A 16295-nucleotide genomic window follows, 5' to 3' on the forward strand; every position below is an offset into this window, starting at 1 on the left:
GAGGGGTGTTTTGGGGGGGTATTTTTAGCTTTTATTTTTAGGTGATCTATTTCATTCATGCATTCATCAGCTATTAATGGCAGAAATGTGTAGACGTGGCCCTGATCTCCAGGTCATTCGATTGTTTTGCTTTACTGGAATTTACAAAAGCAAGCATTACACTGGGAATGAAGACAATTTTCTTAAGCCTCCATTTGAAAACACAAAGTGAACATTTCGGCATTCTTTGTTGTATTTGTTGATGCTGGTATTCTTACCCTTTAACAGGATAGGCTCCTTTGGGCTCTGAACCGTTCAGCATGACGTGGATCACCCCAGTACTATCCCTCGAATACTGTAAGAAGAAACAACTATTTTGAGTAAATTAACACATGTCATTTTTCAGCTATGAAATGAGCAATTTTTTTGAAACTGACAATCCTCGGGGAGCCTAGGGGGCTGAGTTGGTTAGGCGTCCCACTTCAGCTCAGGTCATGATCTCGCAGTTTACGGGTTCAAGCCCCTCGTTGGGCTCTGTGCTGACAGCTCGGAGCCTGGAGCCTGCTTCGGATTCTGTGTCTCCCTCTCTCTCTGCCCTCCCCCGTTTGTGCTCTGTCTCTCCCTCTCTCAAAAAAAAAATAAATAAATAAACTTTCAAAAAAGTAAAAAGATAAAAAATAAAACTAACGATCCTCAGTATTAGCAAGGATCTACTAAAATTTGGTATTTCAAAACAATTTTGATATTCCATATAGCTGGTAGGGATACAACTAGTGTATCTTGTAAAGCAAATTGCTCTGAAATGTCAAAACCTCATAGACTCAGTGATTCCGTGTCTGGGAATTTACTGAGGAAACAATGTGATTCCAGCATCGTAACAGCTGAAACAGACTAAATTACACAGCCATTGCAAACAACGTCAAAATCACAGTGGCTTTAAGCAAGAAAGAGTTGTTTCGTGCTCACACTACATGTTTATCACAGGTCGACTGGGGTTTTGCTCCATAAGTCCTCGCTCTGGGACCCAAGCTGATGAAGACTCCATGTCTGTAAAGTCGCTGATAAAGTCAGGGAAGGGGAAGGGGACGGTGGCAGATCACAGACCAGTTCTTAAAGGTGCCCGCCTGGAAACCACGCACACTCCCTCTCACATCTCTTTGGCCACCGCAAGTCACACCCAAGTAACTTGAACAGGCAGGGAAATGCAAACCATGTGTGTGGAAGATGAGCCAGACATATTTTGTAAACAACTCTACACAACCCTAGGGACCACCACAAGCACTGTGCACAGAGGTGTGTGTGGCAGTGTTGTCTGTAAGCAACCTAAAATAGGCAACAACAAAGGAATAGTAAGTAACCCAAAGTACTCACATGTCTGAAATATTAGTCAACCATTACTAAAAGTCCACACGAGATTTGCAAAAGCGTAAGAAGCGCTCACATTTAAAACGAAATGCAGGATGATGTAGACTGAGCATGAGCCCTCAATGCTCAAAATAAACGGGCAAAAGTCTGGGAACATTAGTCAACCCCCCAAAATTCCCAAGGAAGGGATAGGTCCAAAGAAGTTCCCAAATCTCCAGTTCAGAATACTACTGCCTGGCTCAGTCCGTAAAGAATACAACTCTTGATCTGGGGTTGTGTGTTCGAGCCCCACGTTGGGCACAGAGATGACTTAAACATAAAATCTTAGAAAGAAAGAAAGAAAGAAAGAAAGAAAGAAAGAAAGAAAGAAAGAAAGAAAGAAAGAAAGAATCGTACTGGAACATGCGATTTCCCTTATAAAATGTTTCCGTTAGTGAGGCGGGGGGCTGGAAAGGCAGGTGGCAATGAGATATCCACAGCTGAACTTATTGTCTGACAAAGTGACACCTAATGCCAGCAGCAGCAAAGCGACAGTGCACTTCATGCTGTGTACGTTTTAGCTTGCTTCAAAATAATGCTAATGGTCACAGTTAAATCCACAAATGCCAAAGTCTAGTGACCACTATGCTGAAGAGGTCACCTTTACTTATACACGATGAATTTTTTCTTATCTATATTTTCTACAATTTGTCATTTTTAAAAATAACTTTTTAAGAATAAGTCTAGAAAGAACGTCCAGATATTTCTTCTTTTTTTAAAACATGCTTATTTGTTTATTTTTGAAAGAGAGAGTGTGAGAGACAGAGAGACAGAGACAGAGAGAGAGAATCCCAAGCAGGCTCTGCACTGTCAGCACAGAGCCCAACTTGGGACTTGAACCCATGAGCTGGGAGATCGCGACCTGAGCCAAAACCAAGAGTCGGACAATTAACCGACTGAGCCATCCAAGCGGCCCTAATGTGTCATTTTTTTAATCCTGAGCAGCTACTACATGGATAAGAAAAAAAGGTAATAAAAAATGCATGCAGATATAATGAAGCTATATGACACAGCGGATGTAATTCCATGACTCCTCAACTTACGAGCTCTGTAATAAGCCTGGTTAAGTTTCCTGATCCCTTTGTGCCTCATAAGGATCCCTCCCTCATAGGATTGTTGTAAAGATTAAATCATTTAAAATAATAATTATTGGGGCGCCTGGGTGGCTCAGTCGGTTAAGCGCCGACTTCAGCTCAGGTCACGATCTCTCGGTCTGTGAGTTCGAGCCCCGCATCGGGCTCTGGGCTGATGGCTCGGAGCCTGGAGCCTGCTTCCGGTTCTGTGTCTCCCTCTCTCTCTGCCCCTCCCCCATTCATGCTCTGTGTCTCTCTGTCTCAAAAATAAATAAACGTTAAAAAAAATTAAAAAATAATAATAATAATAATAATTATTGGGCACCTGGGCAGTTCCATCGGTTAAGCGTCTGACTGACTTCGCCTTAGGTCATGATCTCACGGTTCATGGGTTGGAGTCCCACATGGGGCTCTGTGCTGACAGCTCAGAGCCTGGAGCCTGCCTCAGACTTTGTGTCTTTCTCTCTGCTCCTCCCTGCTCACTGTCTCTCAAAACTGAATAAACATTAAAAAAAATTTTAAATAATAATTATTAACATCTATTGAATGAATACTTCTCTGCTACAATTCAGACCCTCTCCTCATCGTTATGCTAAACTCCTCTCCTTGTGCATAGACGACCCAGCTCATTCCAAGGGCTCCTAAAACGTGGGTATGATTCTTGGACTCCCACTCCAGAGTTGGAGAGGGTAGAGGAGATTGGCTTGCAGCACACTCTTTGATGTGGGGCAGGTGCACGGCAAAGAGTACGTGGTTTGTTGTTGTTGTTGTTGTTGTTGTCTTACGAGAATGTTGACATTGCCCCTGAGTTGCTGTGACGACCAACCCCACATTCAGGCGATGAGGCACCCACAGCCTCCGTGAGCGCTGGCAGCCCAATGCTCACTGAGCGGAGTCTCCACTGGAAACGAAGCCTACGGGTAGTGAGCAAAAGTGGGGTGCCCCCGCTGGTGCAGCAGGAGAGTGCAGACATTAACAGTGCCTTTTGCCTGGAGCAGGCCCATTGCCCTGCTCTAAACCACAACGTGGAAGAGGGTCGAACAAAAGTCACCCTGATTAACAATGGACCCAGTGGACACCTGGGGATCCAGAATGGGACAAAAAGGGACATGGACAGCCCTGAAAGGGGATGGGTGGTTGTAGGTGATGGGACCCTGAAGCCCACTGGCCTCCTAGTCAATACAGCCAACGGTTAATAGACTATCATGAACTGGTAGCTGTATAGACCTTCCACAAAAGACCATTTCCGTGTCTCCAGTTTACCCTCTGCTCACCTGTCACCTATCACCTCCTCTATCATTAATATCAGTCTCGGGGACATTTCTGACCCCCACATCTCGATCTCAGGTGTCCCAGGGGTTCGCATAAAACAAGGGTCACCCCATTTTACATAGCAGTCAAAACCACATTGATTGAAAATACCAGGGCAGCCGCAGCGTGGTGGTAGTAATAGTGACTAGTTAATATCCTCATCTATACCAACACTCACTGAATGTGTCCCCTGTGCCAGGCGCTGCAGTAAGTATTTGGGCTCCTACGTCCTCACACTTCTACGGAGCAGAGTGAATCAGACTGTGCCAAACATGGATGGGAAGAGAGGCTCAGAGAAGTTAAGTCATGACCCGATGGGCCCAGTCTCCGAACCCCACTGTCTCATGTTTGCAGGCCTACACCTGCTTAGCCTCTCGGCTGCCCTTATAGATGCCTCACGCTTACCTGCATAGATGCCATTTTCCAGTAAGAATCCACAGGGTTGTTCTCACAATCTTCTGACGTAGGGCAGGACTGATAATCGAGCCCTAAGGGGAAAACAGACAAACATGTTTCATTCCAAACATTGTATCAGAGAAGAATTAATTTAAAATATTTGCTGGCCCCACAAAATCTATTTAGCTTGTGTTTACAAGTTTGACGTTCACGGTAGTTCTGCCCACCCAATCCACAAGAAAACTGGCGAGGGATCACTCAATCCATGACAGCAGGACAGGTGTCATTTTGCTCAGCACAAATGTGACGAAGGCAGAGAACTAAGCAGTTAGTGAATGAGTAAGGCTGCCGACCACTGAGCATCAGCATGTTAGCTGGGTTATTTCTTTACTGAAGTTCGAGTGAAATTATTTTTAAAAAAAACTCTTTGCAGGGTGCCTGGGTGGCTCAGTCAGTTTAGCATCTGACTCTTGATTTTGGCTCAGGTCATAATCCCACGCTTGTGGGATCGAGCCCCACATCAGGCTCTACAGTGAGTGAGGAGCCTGCTTAGGATTCTCTCTCTCTCTCTCTCTCTCTCTCTCTTTCCCTCTCTCAAATAAAATTTTTTTAATTAAAAAAAAAAAAAACTTGGCTTTGTTGGGAGAAGTGCTTTCTCTAGTTAGCCCTGGTCTTGGACATAAATAAAACAAAAATACACCAAGAATGTGATAGTCCTTGGCCAAAATATAGATATTTTATAAAATTTAAAATATATAACATGTCAGCACAAAAACAGACACTCAGATCAATGGAACAGAATAAAGAACCCAGAAATGGACCCACAAACATATGGCCAACTAATCTTTGACAAAGCAGGAAAGAATATCCAATGGAATAAAGACAGTCTCTTCAGCAAGTGGTGCTGGGAAAACTGGACAGCGACATGCAGAAGAATGAACCTGGACCACTTTCTTACACCATACACAAAATAAACTCAAAATGGATGAAAGACTTCAATGTAAGACAGAAAGCCATCAAAATCCTCGAGGAGAAAGCAGGCAAAAACCCCTTTGATCTTGGCCACAGCAACTTCTTACTCAACACATCTCCAGAGGCAAAGGAAACAAAAGCAAAAAGGAACTACTGGGACCTCATCAAAATAAAAAGCTTCTGCACAATGAAGGAAACAATCAGCAAAACTAAAAGGCAACCAATGGAATGGGAGAAGATACTTGCAAACGATATATCAGATAAAGGGTTAGTATCCAAAATCTATAAAGAACTTATCAAACTCAACACCCAAAAAACAAAGAATCCAGTGAAGAAATGGGCAAAAGACATGAATAGACACTTCTCCAAGGAAGACATTCAGATGGCCAACTGACACATGAAAAAATGCTCAACATCACTCATCATCAGGGAAATACAAATCAAAACCACAATGAGATACCACTTCACACCTGTCAGAATGGCAAACATTAACAACTCAGGCAACAACAGATGTTGGCGAAGATGCAGAGAGAGAGGATCTCTTTTGCACTGCTGGTGGAAATGCAAACTGGTGCAGCCACTCTGGAAAACAGTATGGAGGTTCCTCAAAAAATTAATAGAACTTCCCTACGACCCAGCAATTGCACTACTAGGTAATTCATCCAAGGGGTACAGGTGTGCTGTTTTGAAGGGGCACATGCACCCCAATGTTTATAGCAGCCCTTTCAACAATAGCCAAAGTATGGAAAGAGCCCAAATGTCCATCGATGGATGGATGAATGGATAAAGAATATGTAGTATATATGTACAATGGAGTATTACTCGGCAATCAAACAGAAATGAAATCTTGCCATTTGCAACTACGTGGATGGAACTAGAGGGTATTATGCTAAGTGAAATTCGCCAGTCAGAGAAAGACAAATATATGACTTCACTCATATAAGGACTTTAAGATACAAAACAGATGATCATAAGGGAAGGGAAGCAAAAATAATATAAAAACAGGGAGGGGGACAAAACATAAGAGACCCTTAAATATGGAGAACAAACAGAGGGTTACTGGAGGGGGGGGTGGGAGGGGGAGGGGCTAAATGGGTAAGGGGCACTAAGGAATCTACTCCTGAAAACATTGTTGCACTAGATGCTAACTAACTTGGATGTAAATTTTAAAAATTTTAAAAATTAAAAAAACCTAAGAGTAATATTCTATAAACTTCAAAATTAAAATGTTACTAATATAATATTACATAATCTTTCAAAATTCAAATAAACATTTTTGTGCATATATATATATATACATAAAGTGTTAAAATGTATTAATTCTTTAAAATTTTAATGACAGAATTCAGCAGCCATATAATGGGATCATGTCCACCATTTACTCTATAAAAAAAGGAGAAGGTACTCATCGACAAGTTGCCCTAAAGAGAACCAAACAGGGCAACATATGTGCTTCCGAGGGGAAGTATGGGGAGCTCCCACGCCCCCTCCAGGCCCACCACCCTCCCAGCATCTGCGTTCACCAACTCAGAAACCCTCTGAACCCCACTACACAAGGGTTTTATGAGATTTCATTACGCAGACACAACTGATTAAATCGCCAGTTTGGCGGTTAACTCAACCGCCAGCCCCTCTTTCCATCCTGGAGGACAGAGACGGGGCTGAGAGCTCACAGGCTCTAATCAGGCTTTCCTTGGTCTTCCTGGTGACCAACCCCCATGTGAAGCTATTTAGGGGCCCCCAGCCACCAGTCATCTCATTACCCCACAAAAGACACTCTTCTCTCTCCTCGGATTCCCAGGGCTTTAGAAGCTGTGTGCCAGGAAATGGGGACAAAGACCAAACATTTGTTTGTGATTATACCGTACTCTCCTTTCCTTCACGTTCTTCCTCTCACACCCCTTCCCCATTCTCCCCACCCTGCTGCAGGATAACCACAGACTTCCTGGTCACTGTCCATTGAACAAATGACCGTGTGCATTGACCTGAGCCCTGCAATTTTCCATCTCCCCACCAGTGAAAGCCAGAGTCCTCACAGGTCCCATGCTGTCTGGCCTTCCTTTATTCCTCTAGCCTCACAGCCTGTACTTTTCTCTTTAGTCACTGTGGTTCTTGCTGTTCCTTAAATATGCCAGACACCCTTCCACAGATTATTTTACTTGCCTGTGTATTGTTTTATCTCCCGTCTATAGTGTAAGGATGGGGTATGATTTGCCTGTTTTATCCTCTGCTGTGTTCCCAGGGCCTAGAAGAGGAGGGCTTGGCACAGAGTAGGCTCTCTATGGCTCTGGGTTGGATGAATGGATGACTGGAGGAGAATACACAGAACTGCGCTTAGGCTACCTTTGAACGTGACTCCAATACCCAGGGAGGAGGAATCGCCAGTTTTCTCAAGGGAGCAGCCCCTCCCGCCTCCACCTTTCCTGCTCACCCTTCGAGACTCGCTGAGAACCAAGAACTGCTGGGAAGCTTCACGGATACCCTGGTCTAGGCTGGTGTCTGTGCTACTGCTTAGGACCTGGCTTTTCCTGCGTCAGAGCACAGCACGGAAGGGAACGTCCCTCACAAGGCTATAAGCGCCCCGAGGATGGGGGCTCTGTTATCTCCAGTTCCCAGAAGGATCTGGGAGATAAAATGCATGAGGAGAGTTTTCATTCCCAGCAGGCCAGCCCTTGTGACTTTCACTGTGATCTCAGTCTCCAAATGTCTGCCGGCACTTGGCGTGGCATTTAAGAGCGCAGGCTTCAGAATCCATCAGGAGAGAATTAACTCCTGGCGCTGCTTCTTCCAGTGATTTAACCTCCCTAAGCGTCCGTTTCCCTTTCTGGAAAGTGAGGGTGGTGAGGCCAAGTTGTGCAGGATTGGGAGCGTGTGTTCTGGAGTCAGACTGTCTGCCTCTGCTGCTTCCTGGCTGTTCACTCCTCAGCAGGTTTCTTAACCTTGCTGGGCCTCAGGGGCCTCATTTATCGAAACAGGAATTAGGAGAAGACCTATCTCTTGGGGCTGGTGCAGAGATTAAATTAGTTAATACTGTATATGTAAAGTGCTTAGAGAGTACCCAGCAAAAGATAAGTGCTTTATACCTATTATTGCTATTATTAATTATTATTACCACCTACCTCAGAGGATTTGGGGGGAATCAAATGAGACAAATGCATATGAAAGCATTTAGCACAAATGCACAAATACTTAAATGAGAGCTCTTACTTTTATTTTTAAGATTTTATGGGGCGCCTGGGTGGCCCAATTAGGCATCGACTTCAGCTCAGGTCATGATCTCACGCTTCGTGAGTTCGAGCCCCACGTCGGGCTCTGTGCTGAAAGCTCAGAGCCTGCTTCGGATTCTGTGTCTCCCTCTCTCTCTGTCCCTCTCCCACTCACGCTCTGTCTCTCTCTCTCAAAAATAAATAAACATTTAAAAAAACAGATTTTATTTTTTTAAGTAATCCTACACCCAACACGGGGGCTCGAACTCACAAACCCGACCCCGAAATCAAGAGCTGCATGCTCCAACAACTGAGCCAGCCAGGCCCCCGGAGCTCATACTTTTCTTGTGGTTTGTGCAGGAGTCTTACCGGAGGCATTTTCCTGTCGACACCAGCTCAGAAAATCTCCAATCCTGCCATACAGAACATCACACAGAGGCATAAAGCGACGGGCATTCTCCGCATAGCTAGTGACAAGGAGGTGGTTGTTTTCCCAGAACAGGGACTGAGGAAAAAGCAAACACAAAATTACCATATAAAATAAAATCAAGGCAGATTTTTTTCAGACATGTCAGGCAGTCCATTGCTCATTCAACTCCAGCTTGCCTGACAACTGAACTTTCTTTTTCTTTGTCTCTGTTTACCCATTCAGAGAGTATCCCGATATTTACTCCCCTTATTCCTAGGGTATCAGGCAAACATTAACAAAATACTTTCCCAGCAGCGTTTATATAAACATTCCTGGATTTAAAAAAAGATCAAAGGACCTGGGTTTGAATCCTGAGTGTTCATACACTAGATGTGTGATCTTGAGCAAAGCATGTGATCTCCCTGTGCCTCGGTTTCAACATCTGGAAAATGGGGAGCATGAGCCCTTTCTCTTCTACCACAGCTGTGTTCAGGATAATATGTAACCACAAAAAAGCACTTCCCAGAGCATAAAGTGCCTCAGAAATATGTGACTTTTATATTATGTTTTACAGTTTCCACCGTCAAGCTACGGTGTTTTCACACAACAGTAATACAAATAACGATATCCCGCTCATAATCTCATTAGATCCTTAGTAGTCCACTTGGTCTATGCCCAGACTGGAAGGTTCCTGGGGGAGGGGCTGTCTTGTTCTCTGTTGCACTTTGTCCACTTGTTGCCTTAGCACAATGTTCAGCAGGTGGAAGTAAATTGGGAACTATTTCCTGAGTTCATCAGCTAGCACCAAAGAAAGAACAAAATTCATCGTTCCTCTTTTTACTGGCAGGGAGCTGGCAAAGGTGCAAAATGCAACCTATTTTCAATCTATTATATCACTGAACCTTCCAGCTCTATCAGAAATGAGGTTAAGATTTTCTCATTGGTAAACATTATTGTTACCTGATTTTACAATGAAAAATCAGGTTAAGAATTATGTTGTCAGAGAAACAATAAAGGTATCTTTCTTTAAACTCAAGGTATTGTTCTAAGCAAGCATTTTATGTAGATTTTCTCATTTATTTTGATTTTATTAGAACTCAAAACATAAAAAAAAAAAATAACTCAGAACATAGACATGTGGTTTTCTTAATGGTACTGAACAGATAGACTCTTAAGGTTCCTTAAAATGAGGGATCAGGGGGCACCTGGGTGGCTCAGTTGGTGAAGCATCTGACTTCGACTCAGGTCACAGTCTCACAGTTTGTGAGTTTGAGCCCCGTGTCAGGCTCTGTGCTGACAGCTCAGAGCCTGGAACCTGCTTTGGATTCTGTGTCTCCCTCTCTTTCTGCCCCTCCCCTGCTCACACTCTGTCTCTCCTTCTCTCTCAAAAATAAATAAACATTAAAATAATAATAATGATAATGATAATAATAATAATAATAATAATAATAATAATAATAATAATAAAAGGAAGGATCAGTCTTCTGGGAAGATATTGAGGTTAAAGCCTTTCTGAGTCCCTCAAAGTTCAGACCAAATGGGGCCAGTGGGGACACAGGTTATTCAGAATTGGTTCGGGGCAGAGGCCCAGGAAGAAGGTGTGGCAACGTCCTAATGTGGTGATTCCTGCACAGACTTGTTGACCTAGGAAAGTCCCTTCTGCCCAGACAGGCAGGAGACCCAGGATTACCAGTGAAGATGCCTTCCCATCAGAGAGCTCAGGTGAGTTTGTTGCTTGATTTTTTGGTGATACCGAAACAGGGTCCCACAGGGTCACAGACACTGGCCCAGGCACTATCTATCTCTGTAGAGACAGAGAGGAACATTTTACCTTGTCCCTGGGAATGGAGTGTCTGGAGAGGCTAATAAAAAGGTCATAGTCCGAGGGAAATACAGAACAGGGATCCTTGTCCAGAACCACTTTAAAGGCTTCCCAGATAGCTGTGCAGTTCTTGTCCCTGTACAGAAGTACAAGTTAGAAAAGAAAAGAAAAAAAAAACCAACGACATCGTGATGTGATGTGAAATACTGTCGTTTCTCTCAAAGTTCAACAGCTTTACAAGCAATTTTGCCATTTATTAACTCTGCAGAACTAGGCACGAGACAGGCACCAAACTGTCATGTCTCACGCATTAACCCCAGCTCAGAAGAGGAGAAGACAAACCCGTGACGGATTTAGGAATCTGACCGTGAAAGTGGTCTCAGAAGGAACTACACACATGTTTCAGAGCTAAGGAACCTAAGTCTTGTCTCAGGCTCCCAGAGACCAGCAGAAAAAGCACTGTGCTGGAGGATGACAATTCCAATAAGCCAATGCAGGCCCCCATTTGAGGTGCCTCTCCATTTAGACCTAAGGTCCATCGTGTCAGGGGCTGGTGGACAAGACCTTATAAAACCAGGCATGGGCTCTGAGTGTTGAGAAAAGCTGTTACACCCGCTGCTAATGTTAGTTAGGAATAAGGTCACATCAGGGACCTAATGTCTCATCAGTGAGAAAATAGCTATCTTGTTTCTCCAGCATATTTGTTTTCAGCTTCACGAGTCCTTGAGGACCTCACTGTTCCTGGGAACCCTCCAAAGTTACTCGGGAGAGTAGATTCCTTGGGTACCTGGGTGGTGCAGTCGGTTAAGTGTCTGACTCTTGATCTCAGCTCAGGTCACGATCTCATGGTTCAATCTCATGGTTCGTGAGTTGGAGCCCTACATCAGACTGCACTGATGGTTGGGAGCCTGCTTGGGATTCTCTCTCCTCTCTGCCCCTCCCCCACGTGTGTGTGTGTGTGTGTGTGTGTGTGTGTGTGTGTTTGCGCGCGCGCACCCTCTACTCTCTCTCCCTTTCTCTCAAAATAAATAAATAAAGAAATTTTTTAAAAGAGAGAGAGAGTAGATGCCTGGGAACACAGATCATAAATGTTCCTGGGAAATTGTAGTTAAGCTAACCCCTTGTAAGCCATGCTGGAAAGATTACAAAGTTTACCAAGTTCCTGTGACCAGCTACCTATTTGCAAGAATAACTGGACAAAATGGTGCGGCTGGCAGTATAACCAGCTCTGAAGTTTGTGTTAGAGGAGACAGTGCTTTGAGAACTATCTCCCTGTCTCCTTCCTCGCTGAAAGTAATAAAAAACATTCGCTCAAAAAAACATTCGCTCAAGCCAAGGGATTTGGGCTGATCTATCGGCTGACACGCCCAAGCCATCACCCTTTGCATCAGGTGACACTAAAGTAGAAAGGATGCCCTCCAGCGACAGCCACCACTCTTGAAGTCCCTTCTAGCTTTTCAAAAACATTCCCCAAGACATTTGTAACTTTTTATGTCTCGTGGTGGGCAGTGGCTATCATGGGTGGGTTCCCTACACGATTCTCTGCTGTTTTTATTTGTCTGAACCATGTCACCAAAAAAAAAAAAAAAAAAAAAAAAATCCTGGCACAAGAAAAGAACATTATGAAAACAGCAAAAGTAGGTCCAAAGAAGGTATAAAGATTAGTACGAAGCACCGTGCTGGCAAGAGAGACTCAACTTGGAAAGTCGTCTACCTTAGGGGATCTGATAATGAATTGCCCAAGTCCCCGGACTCACCAATTCCAGCGGAAGGCCCTCTTCCTGGGTCTGACCCCTCTGGCTGAGCACATGCTGTCATCCAAACTCCCCTCTACCTAAACCTCACCTCTAGGCCGACCACCCACAGCCTGCTTCACACACACACACACACACACACACACACACACACACACACACCGCTAGACTCCCCACTCTCCACATTTGGCTCCCCGCACCTCTAGAACCCCCACTTTCCCCCACCCCTCTCGGGTCAAGATCCTCCCCTTCCCCCCCAGGCCCCGACCTTCAGACTCCCCTACGCCCTCTTCACCTCCAGACCTCCCGCCGCCCCCGCCGCTCTCACCGCAGCTCCGGGCTCAGCAGGGAGCTGTACTCCGCGCAGCGGCCCAGAAAGATGCTCCGTAGGTGCGGGCTGGTGCCCTCCCCGCGCCACCGCGCGCCCCCTGCGCCCTCAGCGGGCACCAGCAGCAGCGGCAGCAGCGACAGCAGCGAGGACGCGCGCCCCAGGGCTGCCATCCCCCGGACTTTGTCCCTCCGGCTCTGTCTTCTGGACTCGCTCCTCTCCCCTGCACGAAGCCGGCTCCCTCCAGCTGCGCTCCGCAGAGGCGCACCCCACCCCCACCCCCTCCCTCTCCGCCCCTGCCAGCTGCTTCAGTTCCAGGACTGAGTTAGGACTTCACCGGGAACAGGACTCTGGCTCTTGGCTGATCTCCTCCCCCTCCCCCTCCCCCCCCCCGCCCCCTCCTCCTCATCCTTCTCCTCCTTCTTCTCTTTTTAAAGATTTTAATTTTTAAGTAATCTCTACGCTCAAGGTGGGGCTTGAGCTCCCAACCCTGAGATCAAGAGTAGCGTGCTCTGCTCTACGGACTGAGCCAGCCAGACGCCCCTTTTGTTCTTCTGCTCTTTTGTGTGTGTGTGTGTGTGTGTGTGTGTGTGTGTGTGTTTTAATGTTTATTTATTTTTGACAGAGACAGAGACAGAATGCGAGTGGGTCAGGGGCAGAGAGAGAGGGAGACACAGAAGCAGAAGCAGGCCCCAGGCTCCGAGCTGTCAGCACAGAGCCTGACGCGGGGCTCGAACTCACGGACCGCGAGATAGTGACCTGAGCCGGAGGCTCAACCGAATGAGCCACCCAGGCGCCCCATCTTTTGTTTTGTTTTTAATTGAAGTGTAATTAGCATACAGTTTCAGGTGTAGGACAATTCTGTACATTACTGCATGCTCACCACACATGTAGTCAACATCTGGCATCACAGGTTATTATAATACTATTGACTACATTCCCCAGGCTATACTTTTCATCTTCCTGACTTCTTTAATTTAGGAGCCCCTTAATCCTTTTTACCTGTTTCGCCCATCCCGCCCCCACCCCTGTCCTGGCAACCACCAGTCTGACAAACAACAAACAAACAGAAAAAACAGGCTCTGGGCTAATATTGGCCAGGAAGAAAGAGCTCCCAAAGAAACAAGGTTGGGGAATAGGCCTGGGAAGTTTAGTCATTGAAAGAAAGATATTTCTGGTCCCAAACTCTGACATCTTTGATAGAAGCCCTCTTTTCCACTGGTCAGTGGTGAGTGGGTTTTGTTTTCAGGAAGTAATAACCACAAACACTAATGTTTGTTGAGCGGCTATTATGTGCCAAGCACTCTATAAGCATAGTTTTCACTTACTTTTCACAACATCCCTCCCAGCTGGGTTTATTATCTCCATTTTATTTATTTATTTATTTATTTATTTATTCATTCATTCATTCATTCATTCATTCATTTATTTATTTTTGTATTTATTTTCATCTCCATTTTAGAGATGAGGAAACGCCGGGAAGTTAAGGAACTTGTGGGAGGTTATAATCTCCCTTCCAGATAAATGCAAACTCCCAGAGGTACGCAATTCAGACAGCCAGGATTGCCAGAATTGCACTTGGAATTCTGGAGGCCCTAATCCTCAATTCTCACAGTAATGATAGCTGTGAACGGAGTGCCCACAGCAAGCATCTGGTAAACATGGGGAGCTGGCGAGGGGTGGGGTTGGGCGTTCTATAACATTTTATGTGACTCTTTCTCTCTTTTTTATTTATTTTGTTAAACGTGTATTTATTTTTGAGAGAGTGTAAGTGGGGGAGGTGCAGAGAGAATGGGAGACAGGACAGAAGCAGGGCTCCCTGCTGACAGCAGAGAGCCAGATGCGGGGCTAGAACTCACAAACCAAACACACAAACCTGGAGATCATGACCTGAGCTGAAGTTGGACACTCAACTGACTGAGGCATTGAGGTGTCCCATCTACCTTTTTTATTTATTATTTTTTAAGTTTTTTGCTTTGTTTTGTTTGAGAGAGAGGGCACAAGTGAGTCAGAGGCAAAGAGAGAGGGAAGTGGGGCTCACCCAAAGCGGGGCTCGAGCTCACTCAGTTTGGGGCTCAAACTCAAAACCGTGAGACCATGACCTGAGCTGAAGTCAGATGCTTAACCGACTAAACCACCCAGGCGCCCTGACTCTCTTTTTCATTTGTAAAGTTTATAACCAAAACCCACATTCTCCTGTCCAGTCCTCCCTGACTCAGTTCACTTTCCAGAAATGAGCATTTTTAATTATTTCAAAAAAAACTTTTACTTACTTCTGCGTTTCCAAATAACATGGCTATCTGCTGTTTCTTGATGTTTCTATCTTGGATATTATTCTTTGACTTCCTAGGATGGAAAAGGAAATTTTAATTTTAACCTCACACATCCTCAGAAGGCATCTTTCTGTGCCTTTCATCATCCCAAGTGTTTTATCTCAAGCTTGAAATCAGTAATCAGCATCTACGTTATTATGACCTGTGAGTATTATTCATGGCTGAGCTTGTGGTATTCCATGATTCTGTTTCCTTTTTTGTGAACTTTCTCCTTATCCTAGAGGAAAGAATTAATCTCTGTTATCCTCCTCCCTTCCCCCTTTCTTCACCCACAACCCACACTTCTTTGTTTGTGTGCTTGGTATCCTATGGACACTTATGATTATGGTCAAATTCTCTGCAAGACGCATGAATCTCTCAATGCATTCAAAAGTGTCAGTCTGGGGGCGCGTTGGTGGCTCAGTGGGTTAAGGCTCTGACTTTGGCTCAGGTCATGATCTCACAGCTTGTGAGTGAATTCAAGCCTGCTTGGGATTCTGTGTCTCCCTCTCTCTCTGCTCCTCCCCTGCTTGTGCTCTCCCTCTCTCTCTCTCTCTCTCTCTCAAAAATAAATAAACAGTAAAAAAAATTTTTTTTTAAGTATCAGTCTGTATTTTAGGTGATGTGTTTGATATCTTTCTTTCCCTTCCTTTCTTTCCTTCCTTCCCTCCTCCCTCCCTCCCTCCCTCCTCCCTCCCTCCCTCCCTCCTTTCTTTCTTCCTCTTTCTTTCTTTCTTTCTTTCTTTCTTTCTTTCTTTCTTTCTTTCTTTCTTTCTTTCTTTCTTTTTCTTTCCTTAGAAACATCCTTCCCAGAGCACAATACATGGAAACTAAATAGAATGCCAAGTACATAAACAAATAAGCTTGGCTGGGGGTTGAGGGGAGATAGTTATTACCTCTGGGGTGAGCAAGAAGTTTACAAGAAAGGAAACAATCATAGAATACTGTAAGTTTAACTGTGAATGATATTCACAGGTCATAATAATGTGAATGCTGATTACTGATGTAAAGCTTGTGTCTAGAAAATAGAAGGAACTCAACAACTCAGAAACAACAAGAAACGCAACACTAATTTTTAAATTGGCAAGATAATTGAACAGATACCTCACCAAAGAAGATATTTACCAAGAAAAAGATGAACACATGTCTATCTGAAGATTTACACATGAAATGTTCATTGAGCTTAGTCCATAAAACCCCCAAACTAAACAATGTAAATGTCCAACAAGAAAAGAATAAACAAATTGTGATCTAGTCATACAATGGAATACCACTCAGCAACGCAAAGGCATACACTACTGATACACTGAAGCATCTAAAAGTGTTCAC

The 16295-nt window shown here is 44.6% G+C and overlaps 1 protein-coding gene across 3 annotated transcripts in view; it reads right to left on the minus strand.

The window, feature by feature from the left end:
- Nucleotides 1-12916, minus strand: part of BST1 (bone marrow stromal cell antigen 1) — a 31626-nt gene extending 18710 nt beyond the window's left edge. For 2 of the 3 annotated variants that reach the window (XM_023253290.2, XM_023253291.2), the window contains exons 1-5: nucleotides 12655-12916; nucleotides 10582-10708; nucleotides 8711-8846; nucleotides 4173-4255; nucleotides 258-334 (exon numbers count right to left, since the gene is read on the minus strand). In XM_023253290.2, coding sequence (XP_023109058.1) covers nucleotides 258-334; nucleotides 4173-4255; nucleotides 8711-8846; nucleotides 10582-10708; nucleotides 12655-12827 — 596 coding nt within the window. In that variant the 5' untranslated portion in view covers nucleotides 12828-12916. The remainder of the gene's footprint in view (nucleotides 1-257; nucleotides 335-4172; nucleotides 4256-8710; nucleotides 8847-10581; nucleotides 10709-12654) is intronic. The other variant, XM_023253289.2, reaches the window with a different exon arrangement.
- Nucleotides 12917-16295: the final 3379 nt, after the last annotated feature.

This window comes from Felis catus, chromosome B1 (genome assembly GCF_018350175.1).
Source record: "Felis catus isolate Fca126 chromosome B1, F.catus_Fca126_mat1.0, whole genome shotgun sequence".
NCBI classification, from domain to species: Eukaryota; Metazoa; Chordata; class Mammalia; order Carnivora; family Felidae; genus Felis; species Felis catus.